Source organism: Phanerochaete carnosa (assembly GCF_000300595.1).
Source record: "Phanerochaete carnosa HHB-10118-sp unplaced genomic scaffold PHACAscaffold_10, whole genome shotgun sequence".
Classification (NCBI taxonomy): Eukaryota; Fungi; Basidiomycota; class Agaricomycetes; order Polyporales; family Phanerochaetaceae; genus Phanerochaete; species Phanerochaete carnosa.
In genome coordinates, this window is record NW_006767637.1 from 1,147,090 (window position 1) to 1,174,159 (window position 27,070).

The following is a 27,070-nucleotide window of genomic DNA, read 5'->3' on the forward strand; positions in this document are numbered from 1 at the left end:
CTTACGAGGGCCTGTACATGAGAACATCAAGGAATCAAGCGCATATATGCATGTCACATACTCTACATGTCACACTGAGAGCGATGCGGAAGGGTCCTGTGTCAGAGACACATATATGCAGGATAATCTCAACAGACCTTGGATGCTCGAGCCGCCACCCCGCATTGAAGAACCCTTGCAAACTGTATGGACAGGCAGGAGTCGGTGCCGCAGCTGTCGCGCGTACGAATACATGTAGTCAGGTGCACTGCAGCACGAGAGAAAAATTGCATATACATACGTTTGTGACATATTGAGCTTAGCGAGACACGGCGGAGATACTGTTCGGAGGGAGTAAGCAGAGGCGGGGTATGGTGGTGACCAGGAGGAAGAAGCGGCGAGAACGGAAGGCCATCGACGCCTTCTATATATGCAGTTTCATAAAAGGAAACTCGCCGGGAGTGACTTTAGGGGAGGTCGAAGGAATCTTGGTGGGCAGACGGCGTGGATGCGATGGGCGGCGAGAAACACGTCTCGGAAAGCGAGACGGATGACGTCATGTCATAACCGAGATCTGGGCGAGCAACTCATGTCATGTTTAGTGGTATCAGGATAGGATTCAACTTATAATAACATACCGGTCTGAGTTACGATTTGCAATGCAATACCAGTCAGGTATCGCGTGTCCTTGCATTGCCAGCGTTCGCCATCCTGTTAGGCGCTTGCCTGGCAACTCATCCCTGATCTATAACCGATTTTTTTGCTGATGTTGCTGGCTCGACGATATCCTGCGCCATGGTGGCCTGTACCAACCTCTCGCATCTCCCATGCTAGGGCGACCAGTATCCGCAGCAAATCCCAGCTTCATCGCAGTTGACCTGCTACGCGTCCAACAGAGTTCGATGCTTCCCAACTTGTATCGCCTCGTCGACACGCACAGGCCAGCAGGAAAATACTGGCGCCGTTACACGCAGGCCCTTGTACTGGCCGCTCCAGATCCCTCGGCTGTTCTCTTTGACGTGTGCACGTGGCCTGTACTTGGGTATCTTTCCACCTGCGCTAGCGCAGTAGTTCTAGTTCCGCCTCCGACGACGACCTAGGTTCCCGCCCTACGAACAAGAGTCCTCGCTTTTTGTGCATACGCTGCGAACTCCTTACGGATTCAGTGCTGTTTCGACACTTGGACTGACTCGCGAATCATTCTGTCCTCGTAAGACTAAACCACTATGGTTGAAGTTCGTCAGCAAGAGGAGCAAGCGAGCACTGTACAGTGCATAAATATCGCTGTCATCGGCGACAGGTCAACTGGGAAGAGCTGCCTATCGATACGCTTTACCGAGGGTGATGGGATGGACCCCGAAGTCCTCAACAACATGACTGCAACGATAGGTATAGGCACGCTGGTGAGCGACACGGTGATGGCACACATCATCTTGAAACTCACGGGATTTCTCCAATGTAGACGAAGGACATATTGCTGGACGGGAAGAAGCTGAATGTGCTCTTGTGGGTGCGCACCGGTCTCATCTCATGAACGTGATTGTGGTCTAGCTGTTAAAACCCGCCCATCTACCTCAGGACACTGCAGGGCAAGAGCGGTTCCGTTCGTTGTCCCGCAGTTATTACCGCCGTGCCGACGCCATCATGCTAGTTTACGATATCACCAACCGCCAGAGCTTCGATGCACTGCCGTCCTGGTACACCGAGCTCAAGGATCATGCGGGCGAGAGCGTTGTGACCGCAGTAGTAGGTACCAAGGTCGACCAGGTACGTGCCCGATATCGCCTCTCATGGACACAGCCTTATCACGTCGACCCTAGGAATCATCGCGTCAAGTGCCGTACCAAGAAGGCCACCGCTTCGCTCAGCTGCACGACAGCCTCTTCTTCGAGACATCCGCAGTGTCTGGTGAAGGCGTCGAAGAACCGTTCACGGAACTCATTCGCAAGGCTATTGCGACAAAGAAGACGGTATATCCCCCTCGACGACGCGCATCCCGGGCGCAGCCTCAGGTTCGGTTGAGCATGCCATCCCCCGCTCCCAGCAAAGCGTCTAAGTGTTGCTGAGCGCCGGTTACTTTCTCGCTCAGAATGGAACATTCTGTATTATAGTGTTACTATTAGCATGGTGTGTGTATGTTCGGATGCAAGAATGATATGTAAAGATCATGGTTCCTTTACTCACAATCAGCTTGCCTCCAGCTTTGGTTCCGCTTGGATAGTACAGGTATTCTTCGGACTATGCACCAAGAACAGCGCCCACCGAAGCTGTCATTTTCATCTAAACATTGTGTTCACGAGGTCAGCTGAGTGCTGTTGGCCTTGCGGACTACACGCGCTCGTTTCACCACCCCCATACCGTGCCGCACCTAGGCCTCACCTTCCACTCTCGTACCACGACCGTACATGTTAGGACTGTCTTCTCGACCATAACGGACTCTGCAGTGCATGAACTATCGAGAGGGCAGTAAGTCTGTTCTACTCTTTCATAGATCATTAACTCAGTTCTTTAGGAAGACTGACGCAAACGTAGTTTCGCTATGGTGGAAATCAAGGAGCAAGAGAGTACATTGGACATCGCTGTGGTTGGTAGCGCGTCAACCGGGAAGAGCTGCCTCGCGCTGCGATACACAGACGGGAAGGACATGGAAGCAGAAGTCCTAAAGAAGGCAGTATGCGGTGCCACTCTAAGTGCTGGATGTCGGGTGAGTCATCACGCGCACGATTCACCAGCTTAGTATTCTTCTGTCCTCGAGACTGGCGCTCAAAACTGTTCAATCAGACGCGAAAGGTCGAGTGCGAAGGCAAACGTGTTGGTGTACATGTATGGGTACGTTAATTCTGTTTGGTTCAATACACCGTCGTCCATGGTTTTATTTCTCGCGCTGATTGGCACGCTTCCGCCCGTTTCTGCGCATTATTCCAGGACACTGCAGGACTGGAACGCTTCCGCGCTATTACTCGAAATTACTACCACCGAGCGCAGGGGATACTCCTGGTGTACGATGTCACAAGGCGAGATACCTTTGACGCTTTACAATCTTGGTACGACGAGATCAAGAAGTACGCACGAGACGGCGTGGTCGTTGCCCTTGTCGGGAACAAGATCGATGAACAGGTATAACCCCACCTCCTTCCGCAACTGTATCCCGAAAATTCTGAGAAAAATTGTAGGATTCTCCGCGTCAGGTATCTTACCAGGAAGGGCACGAATTTGCTCAACGGCATGATATCCTTTTCTTCGAAGTTTCCGCCTTCACTGGACAGCGTGTTGAAGATACATTCACACAAGTCATCAGACGAATGCTAGTGCCGGGTGCACGCACGACTGCGGGGCCGGCCGCTCGGTCTGTCGAGCTAGACAACCCCTCGATTGGGGCCGCGCCCACCACTAATTGTTGGTGTTAATCCCCATATTATTATTGCTTCTGGATCGTCAGAGCCCAGAAAATAACTAGATCCGAGATGTTATAGATGGTTACTGCAGTATTCTTGTTAAACAAGTGCATGAAAATCCACGGCGATGCTGATGCTTGCGTTCAATATTCTGCGATATATAAGTCTGTGGCGCTAACCCTAACCTAATACCAACCAACGCTTTTCCGGATGCCATCACGACGCCCGGGTCTCTGACTCCGCCCACCATCTCTGATGGTCGTAAACTTCAGCAATCGCTACCATTCTACGCAAAGTGGGCTACATACGTGCAAAAAAAATAGATTCCGGCCAAGATTCAGGGGTATGGTGGGTCCATGTAGCGTGATGACTTGGACGCGTGCTGCTAACACAGCCTGCGGCTGGTCCAACACCATCAAGATAGGACAATGCCACCGAAAGCGCTTGATACCTTCCGAGCCCTCAAAAGCTCAAGCATTAGACCAAACACAACCTGTGACGCCCCGCGTACTTCCCCCAAGGGCTGCATCGCCTAATCCACCCTTTTTGTTCACCTAGGGAAGCTTGGAGATGCTATCTCGAGCTGATACAATACAGGTGGCTTGGTTGATTGCTTGTATCAAACCTTCCATGACACGGGCAGCCGACACTTGTCCGCCTCAAGAGCAACGGAACACATCTCGCTGATTACCGATTCAGGATAAGGCAGTTTCGCATACCGCTTTCCCTCGCACAGCACAGGTCCCTGATGCCAACTAGTCGAGCGCACTGTAGTCTGCGTCCACGTGAAAGCCCCTATAGAGTCTGGTGTCAAATTCAAGGTTCTTACATTATAGCTACCGCCGCGTTCTCACTCTATTCGCGAGTACAATTGTCGTCATGGCGAGACTACACACAACATCATCGCTCTTATGGTTCCTCATTACTTCTCGCTATCACCGCGCCGCATATTTCTAGCGATTCCATGATTGCTCGACTCGGAAAGCAGCCCTCCTCCAACTCTCCTTCCCCTCCCCTTTAAACCCGATCGAGAGCAAGCCTGCTGGGTTCAGCATGAACAAGGGGGCGGATTTCAGAACTTTCGTGAGATTTTCTTGATCTACGCAGCCTATGAGACATATCTAACGCATTACGTTGGGGTACGGTCGTTCAGATACAAGAGGTGCAAATGCCGAGCTGGCATGCGATAGCAAACGCGGTGCAGAGTATTGATGATGTGAAGATCAAGGACTGCAAAGAGGACGTCGATACGCTCCTTGTCTTCGTACGTCATCCTCAGTTTTTCAAGTTAAGTTGCTCATTGACTGGTACCTCTAGGCCGGATTGTTTTCAGCCGTCATGACATCTTTCATTATCGAATCCTACACCTTTCTGCAGACAGATTCGGGTTCTGAGATCGCCTCCCTTCTACGCCAAATTGTCGCGGCGAACTACACTATTTCTGCCAACCATGTCAACTCGACTGTCCCTATCCCTGCCACGTTCGCGAGCGATCCACCGCCGTGGGCCCTACGCATAAACGAGCTGTGGTTTGCAAGTCTCATCTGCAGTCTTGCGACAGCGTCAGTTGGAATGCTCGTCAAGCAGTGGTTGAAAGAATACGCAGCCTTCGCTCGTGTCTCTCCTCGAGAAAGACTTCAAGTTCGCCAGTTCCGCAACCCCGGCTTGTCGACGTGGATGGTTCTCGAGATCGCCGCTGCCCTTCCCATACTCCTTCAAATTTCCCTCGGCCTTTTCTTTATTGGCCTCTGTTTCTTCACTGCCGCGGTTGACCCTCGCCTGGGCCGCTCTTCCCTTTTCCTTGTTAACTCATGGGCGTTCTTCGTCCTCATGACCGTCGTGGCTCCTCTCTTTTCGCCACGGTGCCCCTTCAAATTACCTCTACTCAAAGGTCTTACGAAGGGCCTGCGCAACTACGTTGTTCGTCCGCTGTGCTCCCAGTTCATTGGAGTGCGGCTAGACAAGGAGGAGGAAGACATCGTCGCGACACTGAGCGATGACATCCAAATTCTACTCTTGGTCGACAAGCAGATGGCCGACGATGGTATGCTGCGTCTTATGGTCAACCATCTCAGCGAGTCTGGACGGCCCCCTTCCGACATTGTGGCATTTGTTCACACGGTTATCGATAATCGTTTGAGGCCCGCTCTCCAGCCAACAAAGAGTGGCTCGCTTTCGGATCTCCGTATTCTATCTAGGCCGGCTTGGGAAGCTCTCGTTGACATTCTCGCAGATGCATTGCGGGACTGGTACCAAGGAGGTTCCGGAACTGACTCCAAATGGGCTGAAGAAGTCGTACACCTGCTGCTATCTACGTCACAATACCTCCTTCCTACTGTTTCCCCCTCTATCCGTGCTCTCTTGGAGAGCGATGCGCAGCTGTGCATTGTGCTCGACACTGCGGAGCGAACACACGTTGACCCAGAGACGGTCATCAACTTCCTCTTCCTTGTCATCAACCATCGAGCGCATTCTCTCGATCCCGACGATTGCGCCCGTACTCCTCAGCTGCCGCTTAAACTGCACACTTTCTCTGAACCTGCTCTGGCCAGCATATGCTCTATGCTAGCAGGGGCATTGAGCTCTAACGTTTCCCGTGCGGACTATCGTTCGATGCCAGCATGGGCGTATAACGCACTTCTGTTGCTCCTTTCGGACTTTCCGCTGCCCAGTGATCCGGGTCACATTTCGCGTGCTCTCCTGACTTGCTTGGACGATGCCGATTTGTGGTCGGACCAAGCGCGAGAGACCATGAAGTGTAGAACTGGACGCGAGCTCGCGGAGCGAATCTATGGAGATAGGCCGTTATATCCTCTTTCCATCCGGCTGCTTTGCCCCCTTAACGACATGAGCCCATCCACATCCGCTGGCCCCTCGCATACATCATTTCTCGTGAACGTCCTTCAGTTCTACTCTTCGGTCCTTCTGCGCAAACTCGGTTCAAACTTACCAGAGACGCGCCCGCTCTGGAGTATTCTGCGCTCCAATCCGGAGCTGTTCGAGAATTCATCCGCCCGTCCGATTCTCAATGATCTCTGGGATTTTCTTCGCGAGTCTTCACGACTCTATCTTGAGAAGCTCGCTACGCGCGTTGTGGTCGGATTTGAGGACGTCTTTCGGGCGACGTTGGAGTTCGGCATGCGACATCCAGATGTCAAAGTGCAAGAGGCGGTGCAGGAGCTGTGGCGGGACGTGGCTCGGAACGGCGAAAGCGACATCGTCAGGTTCCATCTCACCCTCCTCACCGCTACGAGGCGTCGTGCACGTCTTGCGGATTCACTCCAACACCTGGCCGCGCCTGTTGGTAAGCGCATTTCACAACAATCTTCGAAAGCAGCTTCCTGAATACTTCGCAGAACTCTTGCAGCCCATAGCAAGCGAGCTAGAACTTCGTTCTGTTCGTCGCTATTCTGAAGATCTAGAAGAGCTCGACCATGTCAAACTGTGCTCGCTCTGCCTGGAGCTATACAAGGCAGAACTGACGCTCCGTGGCGAACGTGACGGAGCCCTGGCCCAAGATCGAACGTCTCTGTGGCTGGATCTCGCCGGGTGTCTTGACGGATATCGCGAGCGGATACATTCTGGTGGTTGGCCCATCCGCAGAGAACAGAAGTACTGGCACGATCCAACTTGTCCTGCCGAGACGCTTCGCCAGTTGCTAGACCAGGATCGCATCTGGGCCGACCAATGCATGAAGCTCATACGAGAACTCGAGGCTGGCATTTTCAGGGCGGGACAGCCGAAAGCATCGATCCCGGATAAGCTGAAGGCGGCCATCTCGTATTTTGCGACCTCCGACAGCGGCCTCGCGAGCTCGAGCACTCTGATTTGAGTAACTATATGAAACGTCGGTGTGTAGCTTCAGCAGAAGAGCAGCCGTGTCTTGTGCTCATGATTACCATATATTAGATGTATAAGTAAGCTATGATAAGATGCAGTCACTGGGGGTTTTGTAGCCTTCGTTGTAATGTCAGACGGTGAAAAATTACTAACATTCGAACTTGAGTAAATACTCGTGTGAAGATCTACTGTATGTACGGTAACCGGAGAATATTGGCCATGGCGTAGTCGGGATAACGTGAGGGCACCTCATTTTGATGAGATACCTTGTTTCTGCCTACACGAGTGTTTCTTTCCTCGCCGACCAGAGAGCGAGCGGGCCCATGACGGGCTACACCAAGCAATATATATCCTTCGGGCCAACGGTGGCCGGTGAGCGTCATTTGGGCTCGGGTTTGTTCGGCGCTCAAAGCAGAGCCGGACCAAACTCGTCGACGTCAGGCTTTACTCCGACTTCAACGTCGTCTACTACAGCGAGCAGACATGCTTTCACAACGTATTATTGCCATTGCACGCGGGCGGAGCGTGGTATCTGGCAGCCGCGCGAGCGCGATTGCGCTCTCCCGAGCATGGTGCGTTGCAACCTACCTGCGGGGTTTTCGCGCTGCTCATCATGTCCGTCCAACGAGCAGGGAGGCTTCACATTCATATACTAGGAAGGCCAAGTTTCACTCTTCAAAACTTTTGCAAGGTGCCGAGGCATGCTGAAGTTTGCCGCATCTGAGTGCTGACGCTGCTCCGTAGCTGAGACCGTGAAGGTCCCTCAGATGGCGGAGTCGATCTCCGAGGGAACCCTGAAGTCGTGGCTCAAGCAACCGGGCGAGTTTGTCAACGCAGATGAGGAGGTTGCCACCATCGAGACCGACAAGGTACGTGAACTATACTACCGCTTAGCGTGCCATACTGATATGCCTTCTCGTTGGGTAGATCGACGTCTCTGTTAACGCGCCGACCGCCGGCACTATCACAGAACTGCTTGCCAGTGAGGAGGATACTGTTACTGTTGGACAAGATCTCTTCCGCATTGAGCCCGGTGAAGGCGGAGCTGCGTCGCAACCCAAAGCGGAGTCGAAAGAGGAGCAGACCGACAAGACCTCGGAGAAGACTCCGCCGCCTCCGTCACCCGCCAAGGAAGACGTGAGACAAGAAGATACTGCCGGTGTGCAGGAGGGCACACAAGACCAGACGCATTCAACACTGTTCATTAACAAGTCCTGATCGTTAGCCATCAGCTGTAGTGTCTCAGAAAGGCGCTCTATGCCAGAAGCATCTTTGCGGGGTCCTGGAGGTAGTCGCGAACCTTGACTGAGATAGGTATTGAGCGAAAATGGGCATATCAAATCGGGAAGAGATACGTACCGAGGAATGTGACAGCCTCACGGCCGTCGAGGAGACGATGGTCATATGTGAGGGCGACGACCATGATGGGGCGAATCACAATCTGGCCGTCGACGACGACGGGGCGGTCTTTGATCGTGTGCATGCCTACACATACGCGTGAGAAACCGGGTAGGGACGTATCAGATAGAAGCATACCAAGAACAGCAGCCTGAGGTAAGTTAATAATGGGTGTGCCGTAGAGTGAGCCGAATACACCACCATTGGAGCTACAAGCGAGGTTAGCATACACGACGCACAATGGAGCTGAGAACGGTCTCACATGGTGAAGCTGCCGCCAGCCATGTCCTCGATGGTGAGCTTGCCGTCACGGGCCTTCTTGCCGAGATTCGCAATCTCGCGCTCAATCTCAATCATAGTCATACTCTCGGCGTTGCGGACGACAGGTGTAACAAGGCCCTTGGGAGTGGCGACCGCAACGGAAAGGTCGACGTAGTCGCGGTAGACAATATCACCGCCGTCAATGCTAGCATTGGCGACGGGAATCTCCTTGAGGACAAGACAGCATGCTTTGGCGAAAGCGCTCATGTAGCCGAGCTTGATGTCGTGGGCCTTAAGCACTTCGTCCTTGTACTTCTTGCGGAAATCCATAAGAGCAGACATGTCGATCTCGTTGAAGGTAGTGAGCGAGGCAGCAGCGTTCTGGGACTCTTTGAGACGTTCGGCAATACGGAGGCGCATACGGTTCATCTTAACACGGTTCTCGCTGCGGCTGAAGGCGACCTGCGGGGGAGGAGCTTCAGACTTGGGCTTAGCTTCGGATTTGGGTTTGGCTTCGGACTTGGGCTTAGCCTCCTCCTTGGGTTTCGACGGCTGTGATTTGGATGCAGGCTTGGAACTCTCCTTGAGCTCCTTCTTCTCTACGAGTTCGATCCTTCATGCTTTCCGAAACTTTATAATACACCACCTTCCGAGGCCTTCGTTCCAGAGCTTGCACGGCTGGTATCGCCGAGCTGCCTTTCTCGATCAGCTCTCGCCCTTCACGATTCTCCGCTACCAATGGATGGCAAATACTGACACAGCTCATGCTGATCATGGTCGCCAGACTGCAATGTGCAACTGTCGGTGGCTCCACTTAGCTTCTGGTGGTAGGTCCGTCTGTCCCACTGCCAAGTCACCCACATGCACGGTGAATCTCTGGCCGTACTGCACCCCTGTCAAATTCAGTATGGCAATTCATAACCCCCTAAAATGTCGTGACGCATTGGGTGCAATGACATGAGCACCCCAGATTCGAGCGAGCAGATACTGTATCTCCGGTGCTAGCGCGTGCAGGCGTTCATGAGGTTTGTCATAAAAATTCAAAGCGTAGGCATGCGACACATTTTGCCGAGAAGTAGGCTATCACATAGCAAACTGTGGCCGAGGATTCTCTACATAAAGAGGCCGTCTTATTCACTGGATGTTACATCTGGTACAATACGCATGAAAGAAAATGTAGGTATTTGCTCACTGCCTATTAATACACCAACACCGGTACTCTTAGCTAAGGCCTATACGAGTATGCTAGACATAGGTTCCTGTATCCCTAGAAGCTCTTTAGATACCACCTGGACCCAGTCTAGGCTTCCAGAGGCGCGGAAGACAGCGGTGAAACATCATCTGGAGCACGCCTGAACGTGCCTACCAACCCCTTCTTTGCGCACCTCGACAGAACCACAATGCGATCGTCCACGGACCCGGACGTGGGACAGTCTAAGCCTGCATCATTCTCCGCAAGTACTTCTGAACCGAGGATCTTCTCCCGCCAGCTGGCGATGGGGCACCACTGGACACACCCATTAGCGGGTAAACCACGAGCACAGTCCCCACAGAGCGGGATTTCGCAAGGTCGCGTCATGTAGGTCGCCGTGGCATTGCAAGAGCGGCAACGGGAACTACCCGGGTTTCAGTCCCGCCGCTCGCTAAGGAGCACCTGCAGAGACTTCACGTCCGCGAGACGGTGATCTCCAGAAGTGTCATCAGCGGTCGGGACTCCCTCTTGGTAAGAGTCGAACCACGGGAGTTTGGCGTTAATATACGTGGAGATGCTTATGGGCGTCGATATGGGCGGTTTACCTGTGAGCCGAGCCAAACTTATGGGGTCGAGGATGGTGATATGCAGCCGGGATCCCTTCTCGAGATTGTATGCCGTCGGGTGTAAAGGATCTCGAACGATTTTCTGCACGATTTGACCACCGGCGGCGAAGCCCTGCAATTGGGCCTCAGAGGATTCAATGTGCCCACCCCCGCCACACTGTTCTTCGAGCCAATACAATCTTGATCCATTCATGATATCATGATCTGAAAAGCACAGATAAAAAATGTAACGTTGCGAGCCCATGCCCACCATACACACAAGAAAAGCTCCGATTACAGCAAAGCCGGTTTCCATCAAATAGAACGCGGCACCCATAAGGTTTGAGGCCTACCCTGGCTGCGACTGCGAGCTCAAGTGGGTCCACAGTACACGACAAGTCGACGATAGATGCGAGTTCTTTGCCATGTCTGGGATTCAATGGTTCAACGTAGACTGGGAGCATATGCGGAAGTCATCAGTCGAGACGACAAGCATTGAACGCCACCGATATACTGAGCGTCCCGGGCTGCGCAGACAAGTGCAATGTCCATAAATACCATGGAGGACTTTGGATGTAAGTGCTGTTGCTGTCATCTTCCGCCAAAGAGTGAATAGCGCGAACCAGCAGCTGTCAATGTGAGGCAACTTGTTTGAGTCCACGACGGCGCGCCTACGAGGATCTACGAATTTGACTTGCCGCCCCAACTGCAAGCTTTGCTGTCGAGCAGATTTATATGGATCGAGCTTGCTGTTGTCGTCGGTGTGGAGCAAATTGGACGGCACATCGTATAGAGGGTGCACGTCGATTTGTATACCTCCAACGTCCTAAAATTACTAGCGGTGAGACCGGATGTCGCCCGTGTGCCATTACTAGCTCACCAACCTCCTGTCCGGTAAGTTGCGATTCCACGCTTGGACTTTCTCCGAGTGGCACGGCCACAAATTCTGCAGGCGAGAATAATCAGTAAAGATCAGAACAGATGGGTGTAAAGCTTGAGGTCTGACGTCGGACGTGTCCCTCTTTGGTGCTAAAACCATCCTTCAGGGAACGTTAGTCACGGAATATGATTCAAAACACAAAACGACATGCCAGCCACCTGAAAGCATTTTAGTGTTATGAGTGAGTAAGCATGCGCAAGAGCCATACTTACGGTTGACCGCGACCATCCTCTCTTATTGCCAAATAATCTTGTTTATTGACAGCTATAGCATTGCGAGGCAAGCCGGTCAACGCATTCAGACCACCTGCAGAGATCTTGACAGCATATGCAGCAAAATCTCCTAAAACTCTGAATTTCATCCACATTGCTTCGCATTGGTGCATACTCTACAGTTTCAGTTAGTCAAGTCGGTAGCATGTGTAGTTTAGGATACCTACCATGAGAATTCCTCCCTCAGCGACGATCGATCGTGGGAGTCGATCGGCGAAATCTGCAGCATTGCTGAGAACTCATGAGTATACTATGCAAAAGCCACAATGGGATCACTAAGGTGCCACGCACAATAATGGGAATTTGCTGAGGCCAGCGGGCAACGCATAGGCTTTGCCGTCATCTAGGAAACAAAGATGATAGGAATGATTCTGTATATTTGTAAGCAGGACTAACCGGGCACCCTAACCGTCCCATTTGACGGATCCATTAACTTAGCGAATGGTCGAGTTTCTGAACAAGACATACCTCATAAAGCTAATATTTACACCGCTAACATCAACATCACCCTCCCACCAAATTCGAGCATTGTCGACGTCCTTGGGTAGGTCATTCGAGCTGTTTTCTCCCTTGGGATCCGGCACTCCAGTGGCCCGCAGGAAAGTCTGGTGATAGTAGCGACACAGCGGCCCATCGCTACATGAACAACATTATGAGATAGTCGACATGCCGAGATATGCGTTTTGTAACATACACATTGACAAAACCAGACATCGTGCCGAGGTCGAGTGTTGACCGCTCCTTCGTTACCTTCGCTGAGACTACCTGCCCATGGGCGACGAAGTTCCTCGGTGCAGGATAACCTGCGCTTGGGACGTTAGCATGGTGCTACCAGTTGAGTTCAGGAAAGTCCCACCATTAGCTTCCAGCTGCTTGACGAGGTATTCGAAAGATAGGGGAACCGGAACGGCTCTCAGAATGACCTGTTTGGGCTTCTCGTCCAGCTTGAAAGCAGAAGGATCGATGACGACGTCGATGGCCCGACTTTCCCCACTAGGGCATGATTCGCCTCTGCGCTGGTCGTCCGAGGAGTTTGATTCATTGTGATGAACGCCACGTAGATGCAGATGCGAGGCTATATGTGCGCGGACTCCAATGTTGTCACAGTACAGGCGAAAGATACGTGGGCAGCCGTACCCGTACGGCGCATACAAAGACTATATATAGATCCGAGGGATAGTCAACCTTTCGCGTAGGCCAGCTCTTGAGATTGAGACAAAGTATCTCGATCAAGGGGTAAAATAGAGAATGTTCAGGAGTTGGAAATTCTGTGCCGCCTGTGCAAAATCGGGCTCCGGCGACCAACTTGAACGTTTGAACGTGGGAAGGCTCAAACGTCAAACGTCAAACTTTCATCAGTGCGCAAGACAAGGGAGGACTTGGAAAAATCGCGCGCTTTTTACTTCCTCTAGCACAACTAATCTCGTTCATATCCCGCGTCGTTCCCTCCTTTCTGGCTGGTGGACGCGTGTTGTGGACTCCCATATAAATATTATTGTGCCAAGCAATGTAAGTCAGAAACCATGGGATGAGTTTAATGCATATGGTCGGATTAATTGATATCGTTCGGCCGTAGAGCATAGCTTGTTAGCGTTGTTCTCACCTTCATGCACTGTGATTCTCCTCCAAGTGTCTTTGAAGCCGATCTCGAACGCAGCCGGTCAGCAATAGATAAATGTTTCGATGAACGCTGGACGTAGATACTGTACAGGACGGGATCGCGTATTGTGCGGTACAGTGTTCCGATCCGCTCAGCGAGAATGGACGAATCGAAGTGAGGGATCGCGGGCAGGGGCAGAGGATGAGTTGTGTTAGTAGTTCGAAGGGTCAGACGACAGTATCGAGACGCTATCTGCAGTGCGCACGAACGTCCCAACAATACCTTTCTCTGCACACCTCGATAGCACCGTAGTGCGTTCGTCGGATGAGCCAGCAGCGGGACAGTCCCGACCTGCCTCGTGCTCTGCAAGGGCTTCCGCCATAAGCTTCTTCCTCTTAATGACAACTCGACAATTCTTTGGACATTCGCCTTCGGGGAGGCCGTCCGCACGGTCCTGAAAAAGTAGATGCCCGCAAGGCTGTAGCTGGAAGGTCGCAGTCGTAGTGCAGTAGCAACGCCTGTAACTCGCAGGATTCGTGTACCTTCGTTCGGCTAGTGTCGCACGTAGTGACTTAACAGCGGCGAGCGGGTGATTGGGAGAGATGTTGTTTATAGCAGGGACGCCCTCGTCGTACAGAGCAAACCAAGGCAAGCCTTCGTCAAGATACGTCCTGGCGGATTTGGGAGTGTATATTGGCGCTTGACCGGTGAGTTGAGATAGGAAGGTTGGAGTCAGGATTGTGACGCGGAGGCGACAGCCTGCGTCGAAGTCGTATGCAGCAGTAGGTAAGCGGTCGCGAATGATCTTCTGAGAGATCTTGTCGCCAGCTGCAAAGCCTGCGCCGCGGTCGTTAAAGCTATCTCCTCCTCCACGTAACCTGAGAATCAGGTGCAGTGTACTCTCGTTGGTGACGCGACATTCTGGTATGTACGACAGTCACGGTCAGTTACGTTGACGAGCACAAAGACGAACGATATACCTGCGAAAGTCTCTTGATCTGTCATTTCATGACTGCAGAAGATCAACCGCTGTAGCTCTACAGGGGCGACATCCTTTTCCTGGATCATGAATTTGACGTCTGCAATAGTGTCCGAGTGATTGACGTCCAAGGGAATGATCCTGCCAGTAAGGCCCCTGATGTAGATTTTCACTATTGTTTGTGCAATAGTAAGACGAGGCAGGATTGAGGTGAAATCAGCATACTTTCAGCATTGCAGAACTTGCCCACAGCACATAAATACAGCACTGATTTAGAGTTCGACAGCTCATATATGTCCCTCTGGGCCAAACATGCAGGGTTAGGAAGGGAGTCAGGATCGTTTGTTAAGATTCGCTCATATCTGCGTACCCATGCTCGTCTATGCAAACGATACTTTGACCAGTGCGGAGGTCTTGGCCGTGTGCCGAAAAATTCTTGTCCAGCCGGACTTGCCTCGGGCCATAGAAGGAGGAAGGTGCATCGTAGGGGTGAAAAACGTCAATCCGCATTCCGCCCAGGTCCTAGTAGCCGGTGTATTACTTCAGGACTATCACGGCGGATTGGGAGAAGTTAGCGAACCTCCTTTCCGGTGAGAATGCCGCCTTCGCACGCAATAGATTGAGGAAGCTGAAGAGCGAAGTCCGCAGCGTGGGATATATAGTCAGTAGAGATGCTCTCTGAGGAGACGATTCACTTACAAGTTACTACAGAGGGAATCTACCGAGCTCAACAGGTACTAGAGCGTAGGTCTTCCCGTCATCTTCCACCGATAATGAATATGCACATAGGGATACGAGTATCAATCATGCTACAGCGTACCGGGTATCCTGAGGGTCCTAGAAGCACCGTAAATAAGAACACTGCCCACAGTGTGTCAAACATACATACATCATGAAAGCGATTGAGACACCTCCGATATCCACTGTGTCACCGCCGCTGCCAATTTTGGCATAGCTAAGTCCGGGCAACGCATCCTTCTCCGCATCGGTCTGATGTTTGTAGCTCTATCTTGAAGATATCACGCAAATGATTGTGGTAGTACCGACGTAAGGGCTCATCGCTGTAATCCAGTGAGATACAGGCAATAATGACTAACACGAAGACACTCTTACGCGTTGATGCATCCACTCAGTATACTAAGATCAAAAGACGACGATCTGTCCAATGTTGAGAGTGGCCCGCGTACGCGTGCTGGACCCTGTCGGCACCGGAAACTCTGGACTCGAAGATTAAGTATATGATATCATCGCATTATGCGTTCTGCTGACCGTTCAAACGCATCTGGGCAACAAGGTAGTCGAACGAGACCGGAACCGGAATGTCGTGAAGCTCTAGTCGGTCTGGTTTGCCTACTGCGTTGGTCGTATCGATCACAACCTTGACCGTCTTCTTGGTCCGCTCGGCCTGCACATTCTGACGGAACTTCGAGAACATCCTGGGCAAAGGCCAAAAATGGCGCACAGCTAGCGGAACTGGTGGTTCGGAAAATTAGTCTCGTCCCCAGCGATTCTTTACCTGTTGGAGTTAGAAGCGGATGGGAACGAGCTCGCGAATAACGCAGAAAAGCGGCGAAGATGGGCCCGAGCCTCTAGTGTCGAGGTTTTCTTATCCTGCAGGCACGAACTGATTAGCTTCAACCAGGTACGAGGTATTGTACACCCCAGTCGGGACACCTCAAGCGCGTTATTGGCGGATTTTGAGCTGATATGTCAGAGTTTAAAGCACAGCCCTTTCGTGCCCAAACCAAATTGGGACATACTTTGGGCGGTCCTGGATGTAAATACAATGACTGCCTCGTCCCGAGTCTATTCCAGTAGGGTGTGAACGTGGATCTATATATATATTACAACCCAATAGCAGTCAGTGCAGCGTCTGAACACAGAATTTGTTGCGCACGAAAGGACGTGGTGTGACCAGTAAAATGATATTGATCCGGCGCATATGAACTCCTCAGAAGCTCTCCTCCTCAGCAACTTGCGGAAGTCGCGCCTCTTTCAACAGGGGGTCTTGCTCAACGGTGTCCTCATGGACCGCAAGCAGACCTTCTTCAAGCGAGATATCCTCGGCCGGCACTGCTTGGCTCCGTGCACGTTTATGCTTTCCTGTGTCTTCTTTCATCACCTGTAGAGAGCGAGCTGGCTGAGTACAACGGATCTAAATTCAGGAATCGGGGTGTGAAAGAGCTACGTACAGCGACGTAGACGGCCGATAACACGATTATCAATGTCCCAAAGACAGACATTAGCGATGGGGGACTGTGGAAAAATACTTGGTCGAATGTCATCGCATAGACGACCTGTTGGAACCGTGAGAACCGTCAAAGTGGCGCGCGAGGTCGACGCAAACCTCACCTGAGTGTAAACAGCCATGGTTCCTCGCCCGACAGCTTCACGTTGCAACCCCATGGTAAGCAGCAGCTATAATGTCAAATTGTCAGTAGTCAGCTGTCCAACGGTTGCGGAGGCCACATACCTGAGCAAAGAAACCGAAGACTCCGATCATCAGCAGCATGGCGATCCAATCAAGCCTCATCGGTAAGACGAATTTGGTTTGCATAGCAATCATCCTAATAGCATTCAGCGACCGGAAACGGAAGCCGTGGAACAACTTACGAGATGGTAGATACGATGACACATTGAGAAGAAAATGAGACAACGTTGTGGAGAGGGTGCGCTCGCATGCCTATAGCCCGAATAGTGGTGTCTGGGAAAGGGTCAGAACAGCGAAAAACTACTCTTAAAAAGAGGTACATACATGCACCGGTAGTGCCCAAGACGCCGAGCATGGCAATACTTCAGGACCAATGAGCCTAATTTAGAGCGGCCAGTTGTTTAGTGCACTTACCCTATTGCACCAAGCCTCTGCGCAGGCATTACATGATATGCTGGAGAGACGTCTTCTACCACGTTCCCTGTCCCGTCAGACAAGGAGATGTCGGAAATTGGAGATGCACGCCCGAACAGAACCGCCGGACGTGCTATCAGAATGACTCCGAATAAGCTGCATACTATAACCAGTCAGCATCACTTCCGGCACTAGAAACGACCTATACATACATCCAGCCCCAGCTTGCCTCCAGTAAAGCGACTCGCCGAGAAACAGGGCACCAGTCACAGTAGCGAACATGGGCGCGAGGAAAGTGAGGACGGTTGCATCCGACAGTGAAAGATATTGAAGAGAGTAGTATACGCCAAACAGGCCAAAGAATCTACAGAAATTCATGAGCCTTTAAGTCTGAACTGTCGCCTACTTCCACTAACAACGCACCCGAAGAACCCCCGAAAAGCAAGCAGTAGTCGGACTCCCTTAGGCCCCAGGAATGGATCGGGAACCTTGGTGATGTACCTGAAACATTCTTTGTTAGCTTGGAGCCGTCTAGTCCCGCGGAGATGCGTACATATATGATACACAGCACAACCAGGTGATAACCTATCATGCGCAGTATTTGAGTACGATTTCGGCTGCAGAATGGGCGATAACGACACACCATTCTAATGCATACGAGTTCCATAGGAGTGACGGGTGGGTCTAGACTGTTTAGCTTCTTCACTGCCACATTCATGAGCGCGAAAAAGCCCTGCAGGTTAGAGGTGGTCACGCGACGCGCCAATTTTGCCCAGGACAGACGTACGAACCTGAGACGACGCAACCAAAAGCATTCCCGTGTTATTTCTGATAACTCCCCTCGTCTTGAGGTTGAAATCATGCCATGCATCCTGAAACTTGTCTATGTAGCTTCTGGGACTCGCTGCTGGGAGAACTGGGGTGTTTGCTGGGGCGCGAATGCCGGTGAGATCCTGGTCCGCCGAAGAAAAGGACAGACGGTCTGGTGTAGCAGCGGTGTAGACTGTTCGTGAGGCCGTCATGTCATGAAGGTGGTAGCAAAGAGAAAAAGGCCGTCGTGGGGCAGCTGTGGGACCTCCCAGCCGCGCTTGGACTGGTACTCCATCAACTCGCATCAGGCGTGCCTTGCCGAGCATCAGCCGAACCGGCATTAGCACGTGATCGGGCCGTGCGCCACAAAGCCGTCCGCCGCAGCTCGCTAGAACTCTTATACTTAACCCTTCAATTATGAATGGTTTGGCCCATAGACCTCTGCTGTAAGCCTGGAATCAGTAAATATCAACGCACGTTCAAACATTTTTCAGTCTTGTCGTTCAATAATTACATGGTATTACACAAGTGCCACTACTACAATGCATGTTTGGGAGCGTTCTGCCAAGTGGGCAAGGAGCTGGCGTGTACTGTACGCTGCAGTGTTGTTTTGCGAGCGCCTATGTGGCCGACTTCAACGAAATGCGAATCCTCCAAGAACCATTTTGATTGGGATCAGCTCCTAAAGGTAGCTTAAACATCGAGGGGAGAAAGCAGGAGAGTCTCGTGGAGGTATCGCAACACAGCCACCGGCGCAGACGACTCAATCAGAGCTGTTCAATCAGGTCGCTTCCCGTGTATGGCGCCCGAGCTGGTAAGACTTTGTCTCCTTTCCGCGTCCCCGAATGAATTCGACTGAAATAAAATGACGATAGTTTGATCAGATTAGAAATCGGAGCACGGGGGCGCGCTGCTGACACCGGGGTGCGGGGGCATCATCTCCGTAAGGCGCATCAATGCCTCGGCGCCTCGGGGATAATAGCAAGCGTCACGGGATAGCAAGCCACCTGGTGTTTCATTAGGATATCCTACGCCTCCGCGCCGATAAGCTGTATGACCGTGCGGGACCGACATACTGTACGAGTTTGAAGGGACACAACCCAAGCCAGCATTCGTGCGAGCAACGGCGAGCGCCGAGTTACTGTACCAAAATAAGTAGATTCGGAGTATTTCCGGGAAATTTTACTCGAATTTAGCTCGAATTGGTCCGGCAGATTCGGTGCGGGTTGCATGACTCAAAAATTGCAACTTATGGAGAGGCCAGTGACACTCAAACTCGTACAGTAGTAAAACCGCGGACTGCGAAGCTCCCCGGTCACTTACATTGCAGATAGCGGAGACATCTCATGTGCAGATACGACGGTATTGTCAGACGATCGGTGTATTGTCAAATGCGCCCCTGCGGCACTCGCGGAGGCTAATTTCTATAGCGTCGTTGGCTCCTTCTCTTCGTCGCACCTCTGCACGTTGTCCGTGTGTTTGATCACTCTGACACAGAGACAGGTTGTATTCTAGCGTGTCCTGATGATGATATTCGGATGTTTTCGATATCCCCGCATACGCAGATACTGCCCCACATTTGTAAGGAGCCTTATCCAGACCCTGTGGATTTCGAAGCTATTTCATCCAGTTGGCGACCATGACGCTGCGCTGACGGTCACGAAACTTCAGACCGGAACGGAGGTATATCTGAATTGTCAGTTTGCCGGAGGTACGCTCTGCGAGTTTGGAATTGACACTCAGCTTTTACTATGTATGGGTCCTAGACGGTGCCGTGCTATCAGAGGCAAAACTTCGGATCCTCTCCTTCTGAGCCTGTTAGCTACTGTCAGCCGCCCCCTAATCGGCCAAGCCCAGCACTCGGCCAACCGTGTATTCTGGGCTCAACAGCATTGTTGTAGCATAATATGGGGCCTCAAATATATCAATAGTATTCATTTCTATATAACTGTATAATCTTATTAAGATCAGTCAAAGGGGACTTGAGCTATGCGTGCATTACTGCACCGAAATAGCCAGGATGCCTAAATTTGGTAGCGCGCCAGACCTTCCCCTCTCATTGACGACCATTCTTTCCACCCCATCACCATCCCCACCCTGTACAGCTGCCTCCATTATCAACATTAGGGTATGTACTACTGCCTCCCAACTTTTTGCAGTCTAATTCCGCCTCTAGGGTTCTCTGGGCACAGCTAGAACAGCAAGGTCACAGCTTGGGCAGTTCTGGAGATGTCCAAGGAAGAGGACATCGCCACTTGCAACAAAGGGTTGGGGGCGTAGGAAACACATGTTATGGATTCTGTATGGATTCTGTATATGTTATAATTTACTTCTCTTGCGCTCTCTTAATTTTATCATTTTTTGTTATGTGCCAAAGGCACATCCCTGCTGACCTGCTATTTTCATGCCTGCATAGAACTTTGTGCCATAGAAACAGAACAGGCAACTTTGCCAACATTTATCTACACCCAGAACCCGCCCCTACCTATATTTAGTGTGATACATGTGTTTTATTTTTAATCTGCGCTGTGCAACGACTGTGGAAGGCCGGATGGCGACTTGTGTACTCTCTCGGCGGCTCGGCCAAAGTTAAGCGCCCTGCTTGAGCACTGCGCGCTCCTGGCCGGCCGAGATCTATGCCAAGTGCTGTTTCTGCAGTCTTCTCACCAAAATATTCATAGTGCCTGTAGCAACAATGGAAAAATTTACCGCTTGGTAGAATAATAGTTTATGTCCATTCCAGTGGATCTGAGGTGTAGCATTTTTCTTATCACCATGCATTCACGAGTATGGAGCAAAATGCCGTAGCCTGGCCGACTTCGGGGCACAGTATCTGTTGATTTTGACTTCGTCGCGCGCTGTGACTCGCTTCCTCCTCAAATCCTTCTTCTAAGTATATCAACGCGTCGAGATACACAATTTCTTACCCGTGGCGTTTTGCAGGGAAGCAGGAAATTCTGGAGAGCATTTTACAAGCCGCGGCTGCATGCCCTGACTTCGCAAATTTGATGGATACAGGCCGGAGGCTGGAGGCGTCAAAAGGGACGCTGCAGAAGCGCTGGCGTGCTCGCCTCAAGCCTGCGCGAAATTCAGTGCCCTCCGCCTGTTGCTTGCCGAACTCATAAAATCCTGTAAGTTGTTTGACGTTGCGAAGAATGTGACTGTGAACTAAGACCTATAAAAAGTGGCACCATGCCTCAAATAGATTCGAACTATAAACGTCTCGTTTATACACTCGGAACAAGGCATAGTATACGAAAATTTTAGAGAGTCGCAGAGTGCCAAGTCGTCAACGGCAGGATGCCATATGCCGGCTCCGCGAGGTTTGCAATTTTTTTTTCTCGCTCAACGCAGAACGCTCATAGTTCATGCTATAAAATGCCCGCCTCGGGGTCTGCGCTCGCGGGTATGAACTTCCGCGCATACATTCACCTCATTGACCATACAATTTTTCAAGTTTTACCACAGACAAAAATCACATTACGTCTTTTTCATGTGCGCCAAAGTTGTGCGCCTCCGGCGTTTTACACGGCAGCCAAAAAATTTACTGTTGGAAAGAAAACATTTTCTTGCCAACGAGCCATTTTTTTGCGGCCCTGCCTAAAGGCTTTCCGCCTTATAGGCAGCAAATTGGACGAGCCTTCTCATCGTCACGCACGGTATGCCCCCACCCTGTCTGTCATCTTGTATCCTGCCGCCACCTCCCCTTTTCCCCTGCGCAGCGTCTGCGTGATGGACACCCCTCTGCATCTTGATCCTGTGGCACTTCTCTACGAGATCATGCGCTCTTGGCTTCGGTCTCACTTGCACTGTCATCCCAAAGAGCGGGCTTGGTCAACCGTTGTCAGCGTCGTACCCTTCTCCCCGACAGCCTCCGGAAACCGCCAGTGCGAGCGGATTACGGATCAAATGCTCTCTGTCAGCCGCAGCTTCGGATGCCATGCCCCTCGCGACGTGTGCGTGTGCATGCGGGGCTAGGCCAGCGCGCTGACCGGGGTAGCGAAGCAGACGCGGGGCATGTGCGGCAGGACTGGTGGGACCTGCCGCCTTGCATCGCGCCCGCTTCCTGTACAGCAATGATCTTCGCATCGCCACACGTCGCTGGCAGCTGTGCAATCGCCCTGTCAGTCTCTACCACCGACGGCTGGGCCCTGCCTGTGCGTCCTGTGCAGCCGAGTTCTCCCGCACGAGTCTAGCCCCCGCGCCGCGCGGCGAACTCGTCTGCACGCGCCTGGGGCGGGCGTTGTCCACGGCCGGAGTGCTGCCGCGGCAATGTTCCCAGGATTTCCGCCGCATGGCGGTGCACTGTTTGTGGCAGCTTCGTGCGTGACAGCGGGTTCAGAGGTAATCAAGAATCAGGCCCCAAGCTGCGCTCCGAAGACAAAGTCGGCCTTCCAAAAATTAGGCGACAACCTCTGCATGTCGCCGTCAATTTCAACAGCGTGGTTCTCGTGGCAGCCTTGGCTGGTCTAGCACCATGTGCTTACACACCGTGCTGGCAGCGGCGCATCCTTCTCCGGTGTGCGTTGTCTAGGTACAGTATGTGTGTGCCGTAACCCATCGATGGTACGATATCAGACCTCTCGGCCAGAGGAAAGGTAACCGTACACGCTCGAGGCGCGATGTATTTTGGCGTACGACCAGGTGGTACAGGTGCGTACAGGATCTACGTAAGTACACTATTTGCATTACGGGAGGTTTGATCTAATTGTGCGAATGACAGCCAGGTCTATCGACTATGTGACGGTGGGCAGAGCTACAGGAAGAAAACACTGTAGCGAAACTTTTTGGGAGCAAGAAGCGCATTAGGTATGTAATATGTAACATGTCGAAGCAGAAGCAGAGGGAAGGGAAAAGAAGAAGGAAGAGACAACGACAAAAGCGCGAGACCGGATTCCATGATGTCGACTCAGCATATGTATGAGTCGAGCCCGAGTAGAACGGTAAGGAAAAATACAGAGATGTATATGATTCGACAACAGTGGAGACGAGAGGCGAGGAATTATAGGGGATATGTACTTTTGGCGTAAGAGCAGCCAAGCGTTGTCGCGTCGTGGTGAGGGAAGAGTGAGGTGAAGAAAATCCAGCGACTTCGCCCGGGCCCGGGCCAATTTCAATAGCCACACGTCGTGTGCAAGATGACAGTCTTTCGCGTCGACGCAAGGGTACAAGGTGAGATAGTGTTACAACGGCTTCAGTCGCCCAATTTCGCCTCAGGGGGATCCGTCATGACGATCGCCGCTGCTGGGTCTGCATTTGCATCATGTACTGCATTTGCATCGGCGCGGTCTGCTGCTGCTGAGACTGCTGGCCCTGAGACTGGGGCATGACCTGCTGCGGCTGCAGGGTGTACGTGGGTGGATGCATGGTGGACGTCTGATACGACGGGGGAGCGTTGGCATTCTGACTGTAAGTTGACGCAGACTGCGCTTGCGTCGCACCCGAGGTTGCAAGAGGCGAAGAGCGCTGAGAAGTCTGGTTCGAGCTGGCAGGCGTGACGTGCCTAGAGTGAGACCGAGTGTGCTGGAGACACTCGTGCTGGCCACTGGCCAGAAGCGCGAGACCCATCGCGCCGTGGTCGCCGGAGTGCTGGTAGTGATATCCTGCGAGAAATCGGTCACATCAGTCACCAACCCTGATTTGTTAATCAAAGAAAACTTACTCAAGCCGTTCATGTTCTTGTAGCGACGCTGGCAATCGCCGACACCACAGGCGTAGGGACGGACACGACGTTCGGCTTCCCTCTCAACTTCCCGCAGCTCAGCATCGCTAAGCGGCTCACCCTCGTCACTCTTCTGACTCCGCTTGGAGGCGAGAAGCTGCTGGAGCTGCTCCAGATCCTTCGGCGGCGCGAAGTTACACGAGCCATGGGTCATGTGGTACTTGAGGCCGTTTGCCTGCTTGTAAGACTTGTTGCAGTTTAGCTTCGGGCACTTGAACGGCTTCGACAAGAGGAGCGAGGTTGCGGGACGGGAGAGTGTCGTGCTTGCACGCGGCGTCTGCGGGGCGTTATGAGAAGACGAAGCCGAGGCGGACGCCTGCGTAGACGACGAGGCTGCTGGGACGATAGCGGGCTGGATCGGATACGTCAAATTCTGACCCGAGACAGGAGAAGCGACCCGAGAATGGTCGGGGGTGCTCGCCGGAGTGGTAGCGCTGCTATTGAGAAGAAGCGCAGGTGGGACACATCCTGGCCGGCTGGCGTAGGCACCCGAGAAGTTCTGCTGATCGTCAACACTGTGGACCGCTGAAGGGTTCGTGCCAGGCATGAGGGACGAGTAATCAGAGTAGCCAGCGTAGGCATTGAAGGCATCCTCAGTGCGCGAAGCGACCGAAGGTCCAGATGAGCGCGTCGGTGGGAAGCCAACGGAAAGCGACGCGACACCGGTACGCGAGGGCATCACGGTAGTGGTGTCGAATGCAGAGATGGGTCGCGAGCCACCCGGCGACGAGGACATCGGCAACGCCTGCTGAGGATGTATGGAAGGGTAAGACGAAAGAGGTGTCGAAATCGGCGTGTCGGGGGGTGACGAAGATCCACTCGACGGAGCACTCGTACTCTCCATGTCAAGCTCCATATCGTCTGGGTCAAACGAACCTTGGTTATACGAGGGGGCCACATGGGCCGAGGGGACGTCAGAGAAGTAAGGGACAGCCGGCTGTCCGTTGGTAGACACGCCCGCGGGCACGTTCTGGTAAGACTGTTGTGGCGCATATGGGTCGACGACGACAACATGGCACTCTTCGAAATGATCAACCAGAGCGTGCATATCGTTGAGGTTGACGCCGCAGCACTGGTAGTCACGGCACTATAGAATGGCGTTAGATGATCATCTGAAATACAACAGAGATCCGAAATTACTCACCAGCTCCTCCTGACGTTGGAGGTCGTTCAATGCGTTCATGATTGACGCACCGCGATCACTTTCGATCGACGAAGCCAGCTTGCCAAATCTAAAATCATTGGGGCTGCGAAGGAGAAAATGAGGTCAACGTCGACACTTCAAGGTAGATGCTACGGCACGCACTCTAGGGGACCCATAAGCTGTCCTGGTGAGACGCCAGGATAGAAACGACTTCCGAAGGACCCAGCCCGGAAGGAGATGGGTGAGCTGATGAAGCGACGGGCATACGAGCTGGCGTTGAAAGAACCGCTCTGAGCCCCGAAGGAGCCAGGGTTCATCGTAATGTCATGCTGATTATTGCTGGAAGTAGAGGGAAGAGCAATTGGCTGGGCGCTGGCAGCGGCCATGGGATTGTAGTAGGTGTTTGCCAGTGTGTCTGTCGCCTGAGGCAGGTATTAAGCGAGGGTTGAGAGGTGCTGTTGTTATATGAGAGGTCGTTATGAGTGAAAGTCGCGGCTAGGGGCGTCGGTGCTGTGATGGACGGCGACGACGGGCGGGGGGATTGCGAATTAGAGTGGTCTGGGTGAAACCCACGACCCAGTAATATAGCTCGTGGCACGCATCCCAAATCGAGCGGAGCTGAGGGACTAGTCACCGTATTTGGACATGTTTACTCAGGGCGTACTTGGCGCCGGAGCGCTCCCACAGCGCTAGAACTATGCTGTCGGTCAGGGGTCTCACCCGACCCGACATCCTCCCTCGCCGGGAGTTCGCGTTCACTGCCATCGCCAAAGCATTGCTAGAGTAGCTTACAAGTCCTTGTACTTTGCTGGCCTGAACCGTGTAATGTCGGCTCAACCTTCGCAGCGAGCGGGGCTTGAGTCCGGCTCGCCTCGTGCTGCCAACCGCTGCCGTAAGTGAGGGCAGAGCGAATCGTGCTCGCGGGAATCCAACAGCATGTAGTGCGCCTCACTTGCCTGTCAGGAAGCACAACCTCCCATGTCCAGAACGATGTGACGGATCCTGAACGCGCTCTCATGCCCACAGGTAGAAAGCGACCGCATTGGCCATCGACTCCGAGCACAGGCCTCAAGCAAGCCATGTCGTTGGTTCGATCACAGCACTCACCAACATCCGATCTACCTACCAGCCGCGGATATCATGCGTCAGACGCATCAGGCCTCCCGCCCTCCCCCGAACGTCTAGGTAAGGCTGGCGGGGTGCGTTAACCCTGACGGACGTGCTCCAACAGCAAGATTCATCTCCGTCAGCGCAGCTGGAACTCATGCCAAGTCGTATGCGGTACCGATAAAGACTCACCAAGCCTTCACTATAGAATGCCCACTCACAAAGTTGCAACTCCGTCGGCCATACGTCTGCGGCGAGGGCGACGGCACGGGGGCCGCATTCGAATCCAGAAAACTCAGCAGCACAGCCATCTCTAGCCATCTGACCTGACTCACTTGCCCATGAGAGTCTGCGGTCCTAATCTACCTCTCAGCTGTTTCGGACTCGGGTCCTCGCACCCACAGGCACTTTGTGATCCTGCTCATACCGCCTATGCAGGCTCGCCACATCTCTTGCGGAGCTTGCCAGCAAAGCAAACCGTCGCCCGAGCTCATCTGACAGGCGCGGGTCTTCCGTGGCCAGGCTATCATGTATCATCCTTCCTGTTCAGTACGATAGCTTCCTATGGAGACTATTTGCCCCAATGCTGTCAGCGTCTTACGAATCCTTGTGTACGCGCTGACAGTCCGCCCAGGCGCTGCACATCAGTCCGTTCATGTCCGCACTTGTGTTCTCTCATCAGTCCAAGGATCCCGTAGAGACATAGACATGTGCCTCGGGGAGCAGCGTTAGTGCGAGTCACATGCTATCACTCAGCTTCGCTCACTTCTTAAGAATCTTAACTTCTACGGGCAGGTGCACAACACAGTAGTGCCATCCCGCGCAGCCAGACTCGCTATTTCCCGCTCGCGCATCGGATCTCCGACTAGCTGCGACAACGGATCCTTCCAAGTCCACGCTATCCCTGGCTTGTGCTTCCGTTCGAGTCGTACGTTCGGCATTGAAACGCGCGCACGCCGCCATCGCGTGCCTGGGCCTTGC

The 27,070-nt window shown here is 52.7% G+C and overlaps 12 protein-coding genes across 12 annotated transcripts; 6 read left to right on the forward strand and 6 right to left on the reverse strand.

The window, feature by feature from the left end:
• Positions 1-1,081: 1,081 nt before the first annotated feature.
• Positions 1,082-2,159, forward strand: PHACADRAFT_263171 (uncharacterized protein). Its single transcript, XM_007400259.1, has 4 exons — positions 1,082-1,382; positions 1,442-1,489; positions 1,558-1,746; positions 1,800-2,159. Exons 1-4 carry the CDS (start codon positions 1,206-1,208, stop codon positions 2,043-2,045), a joined length of 660 nt encoding a protein of 219 aa, XP_007400321.1. The 5' UTR covers positions 1,082-1,205; the 3' UTR covers positions 2,046-2,159.
• Positions 2,160-2,554: 395 nt separating this feature from the next.
• PHACADRAFT_263174 (uncharacterized protein) lies at positions 2,555-3,434 on the forward strand. Its single transcript, XM_007400260.1, has 4 exons — positions 2,555-2,683; positions 2,761-2,808; positions 2,905-3,096; positions 3,153-3,434. The coding sequence occupies exons 1-4, from the start codon at positions 2,624-2,626 to the stop codon at positions 3,384-3,386; spliced, it is 534 nt and encodes a 177-aa protein (XP_007400322.1). The 5' UTR covers positions 2,555-2,623; the 3' UTR covers positions 3,387-3,434.
• A 191-nt stretch (positions 3,435-3,625) lies between these two features.
• On the forward strand, positions 3,626-4,479 carry PHACADRAFT_263175 (uncharacterized protein). Its single transcript, XM_007400261.1, has one exon. The coding sequence runs from the start codon at positions 3,741-3,743 to the stop codon at positions 3,930-3,932; it is 192 nt and encodes a 63-aa protein (XP_007400323.1). The 5' UTR covers positions 3,626-3,740; the 3' UTR covers positions 3,933-4,479.
• A 42-nt stretch (positions 4,480-4,521) lies between these two features.
• PHACADRAFT_74407 (uncharacterized protein) lies at positions 4,522-5,303 on the forward strand (the record flags this gene model as incomplete). Its single annotated transcript, XM_007400262.1, has 2 exons — positions 4,522-4,638; positions 4,692-5,303. Coding segments are annotated over 2 exons (729 nt in total), but the record flags the coding sequence as incomplete, so codon positions are not given.
• A 102-nt stretch (positions 5,304-5,405) lies between these two features.
• PHACADRAFT_32182 (uncharacterized protein) lies at positions 5,406-7,206 on the forward strand (the record flags this gene model as incomplete). Its single annotated transcript, XM_007399928.1, has 2 exons — positions 5,406-6,678; positions 6,731-7,206. 2 exons carry the CDS (start codon positions 5,406-5,408, stop codon positions 7,204-7,206), a joined length of 1,749 nt encoding a protein of 582 aa, XP_007399990.1.
• A 300-nt stretch (positions 7,207-7,506) lies between these two features.
• On the forward strand, positions 7,507-8,432 carry PHACADRAFT_187745 (uncharacterized protein; the record flags this gene model as incomplete). Its single annotated transcript, XM_007400263.1, has 3 exons — positions 7,507-7,905; positions 7,959-8,083; positions 8,142-8,432. Exons 1-3 carry the CDS (start codon positions 7,698-7,700, stop codon positions 8,430-8,432), a joined length of 624 nt encoding a protein of 207 aa, XP_007400325.1. The 5' UTR covers positions 7,507-7,697.
• A 37-nt stretch (positions 8,433-8,469) lies between these two features.
• On the reverse strand, positions 8,470-9,302 carry PHACADRAFT_165777 (uncharacterized protein; the record flags this gene model as incomplete). Its single annotated transcript, XM_007400264.1, has 4 exons — positions 8,470-8,519; positions 8,574-8,699; positions 8,751-8,821; positions 8,875-9,302. 4 exons carry the CDS (start codon positions 9,300-9,302, stop codon positions 8,470-8,472), a joined length of 675 nt encoding a protein of 224 aa, XP_007400326.1.
• A 1,198-nt stretch (positions 9,303-10,500) lies between these two features.
• On the reverse strand, positions 10,501-11,007 carry PHACADRAFT_32185 (uncharacterized protein; the record flags this gene model as incomplete). Its single annotated transcript, XM_007399929.1, has 1 exon — positions 10,501-11,007. The coding sequence occupies one exon, from the start codon at positions 11,005-11,007 to the stop codon at positions 10,501-10,503; it is 507 nt and encodes a 168-aa protein (XP_007399991.1).
• A 534-nt stretch (positions 11,008-11,541) lies between these two features.
• Positions 11,542-12,596, reverse strand: PHACADRAFT_187748 (uncharacterized protein; the record flags this gene model as incomplete). Its single annotated transcript, XM_007400265.1, has 7 exons — positions 11,542-11,710; positions 11,823-11,998; positions 12,050-12,113; positions 12,174-12,225; positions 12,279-12,286; positions 12,351-12,518; positions 12,577-12,596. 7 exons carry the CDS (start codon positions 12,594-12,596, stop codon positions 11,542-11,544), a joined length of 657 nt encoding a protein of 218 aa, XP_007400327.1.
• Positions 12,597-13,524: 928 nt separating this feature from the next.
• PHACADRAFT_213054 (uncharacterized protein) lies at positions 13,525-18,374 on the reverse strand. The gene is made up of 20 exons (XM_007400266.1): positions 18,098-18,374; positions 17,950-18,039; positions 17,860-17,891; positions 17,730-17,807; positions 17,519-17,670; positions 17,307-17,469; positions 17,217-17,254; positions 17,075-17,165; positions 16,935-17,028; positions 16,814-16,879; positions 16,654-16,758; positions 15,731-16,583; positions 15,575-15,678; positions 15,351-15,522; positions 15,161-15,298; positions 15,042-15,089; positions 14,832-14,983; positions 14,691-14,762; positions 14,463-14,633; positions 13,525-14,403 (listed from the first exon to the last, which is right to left on the reverse strand). The coding sequence occupies exons 1-12, from the start codon at positions 18,326-18,328 to the stop codon at positions 16,413-16,415; spliced, it is 1,311 nt and encodes a 436-aa protein (XP_007400328.1). The 5' UTR covers positions 18,329-18,374; the 3' UTR covers positions 13,525-14,403; positions 14,463-14,633; positions 14,691-14,762; positions 14,832-14,983; positions 15,042-15,089; positions 15,161-15,298; positions 15,351-15,522; positions 15,575-15,678; positions 15,731-16,412.
• Positions 18,375-22,244: 3,870 nt separating this feature from the next.
• On the reverse strand, positions 22,245-22,477 carry PHACADRAFT_263182 (uncharacterized protein; the record flags this gene model as incomplete). The annotated part of the gene is made up of 1 exon (XM_007400267.1): positions 22,245-22,477. The coding sequence occupies exon 1, from the start codon at positions 22,410-22,412 to the stop codon at positions 22,248-22,250; it is 165 nt and encodes a 54-aa protein (XP_007400329.1). The 5' UTR covers positions 22,413-22,477.
• A 332-nt stretch (positions 22,478-22,809) lies between these two features.
• PHACADRAFT_263184 (uncharacterized protein) lies at positions 22,810-25,500 on the reverse strand. The gene is made up of 4 exons (XM_007400268.1): positions 25,145-25,500; positions 24,983-25,085; positions 23,779-24,925; positions 22,810-23,719 (listed from the first exon to the last, which is right to left on the reverse strand). The coding sequence occupies exons 1-4, from the start codon at positions 25,366-25,368 to the stop codon at positions 23,343-23,345; spliced, it is 1,851 nt and encodes a 616-aa protein (XP_007400330.1). The 5' UTR covers positions 25,369-25,500; the 3' UTR covers positions 22,810-23,342.
• Positions 25,501-27,070: the final 1,570 nt, after the last annotated feature.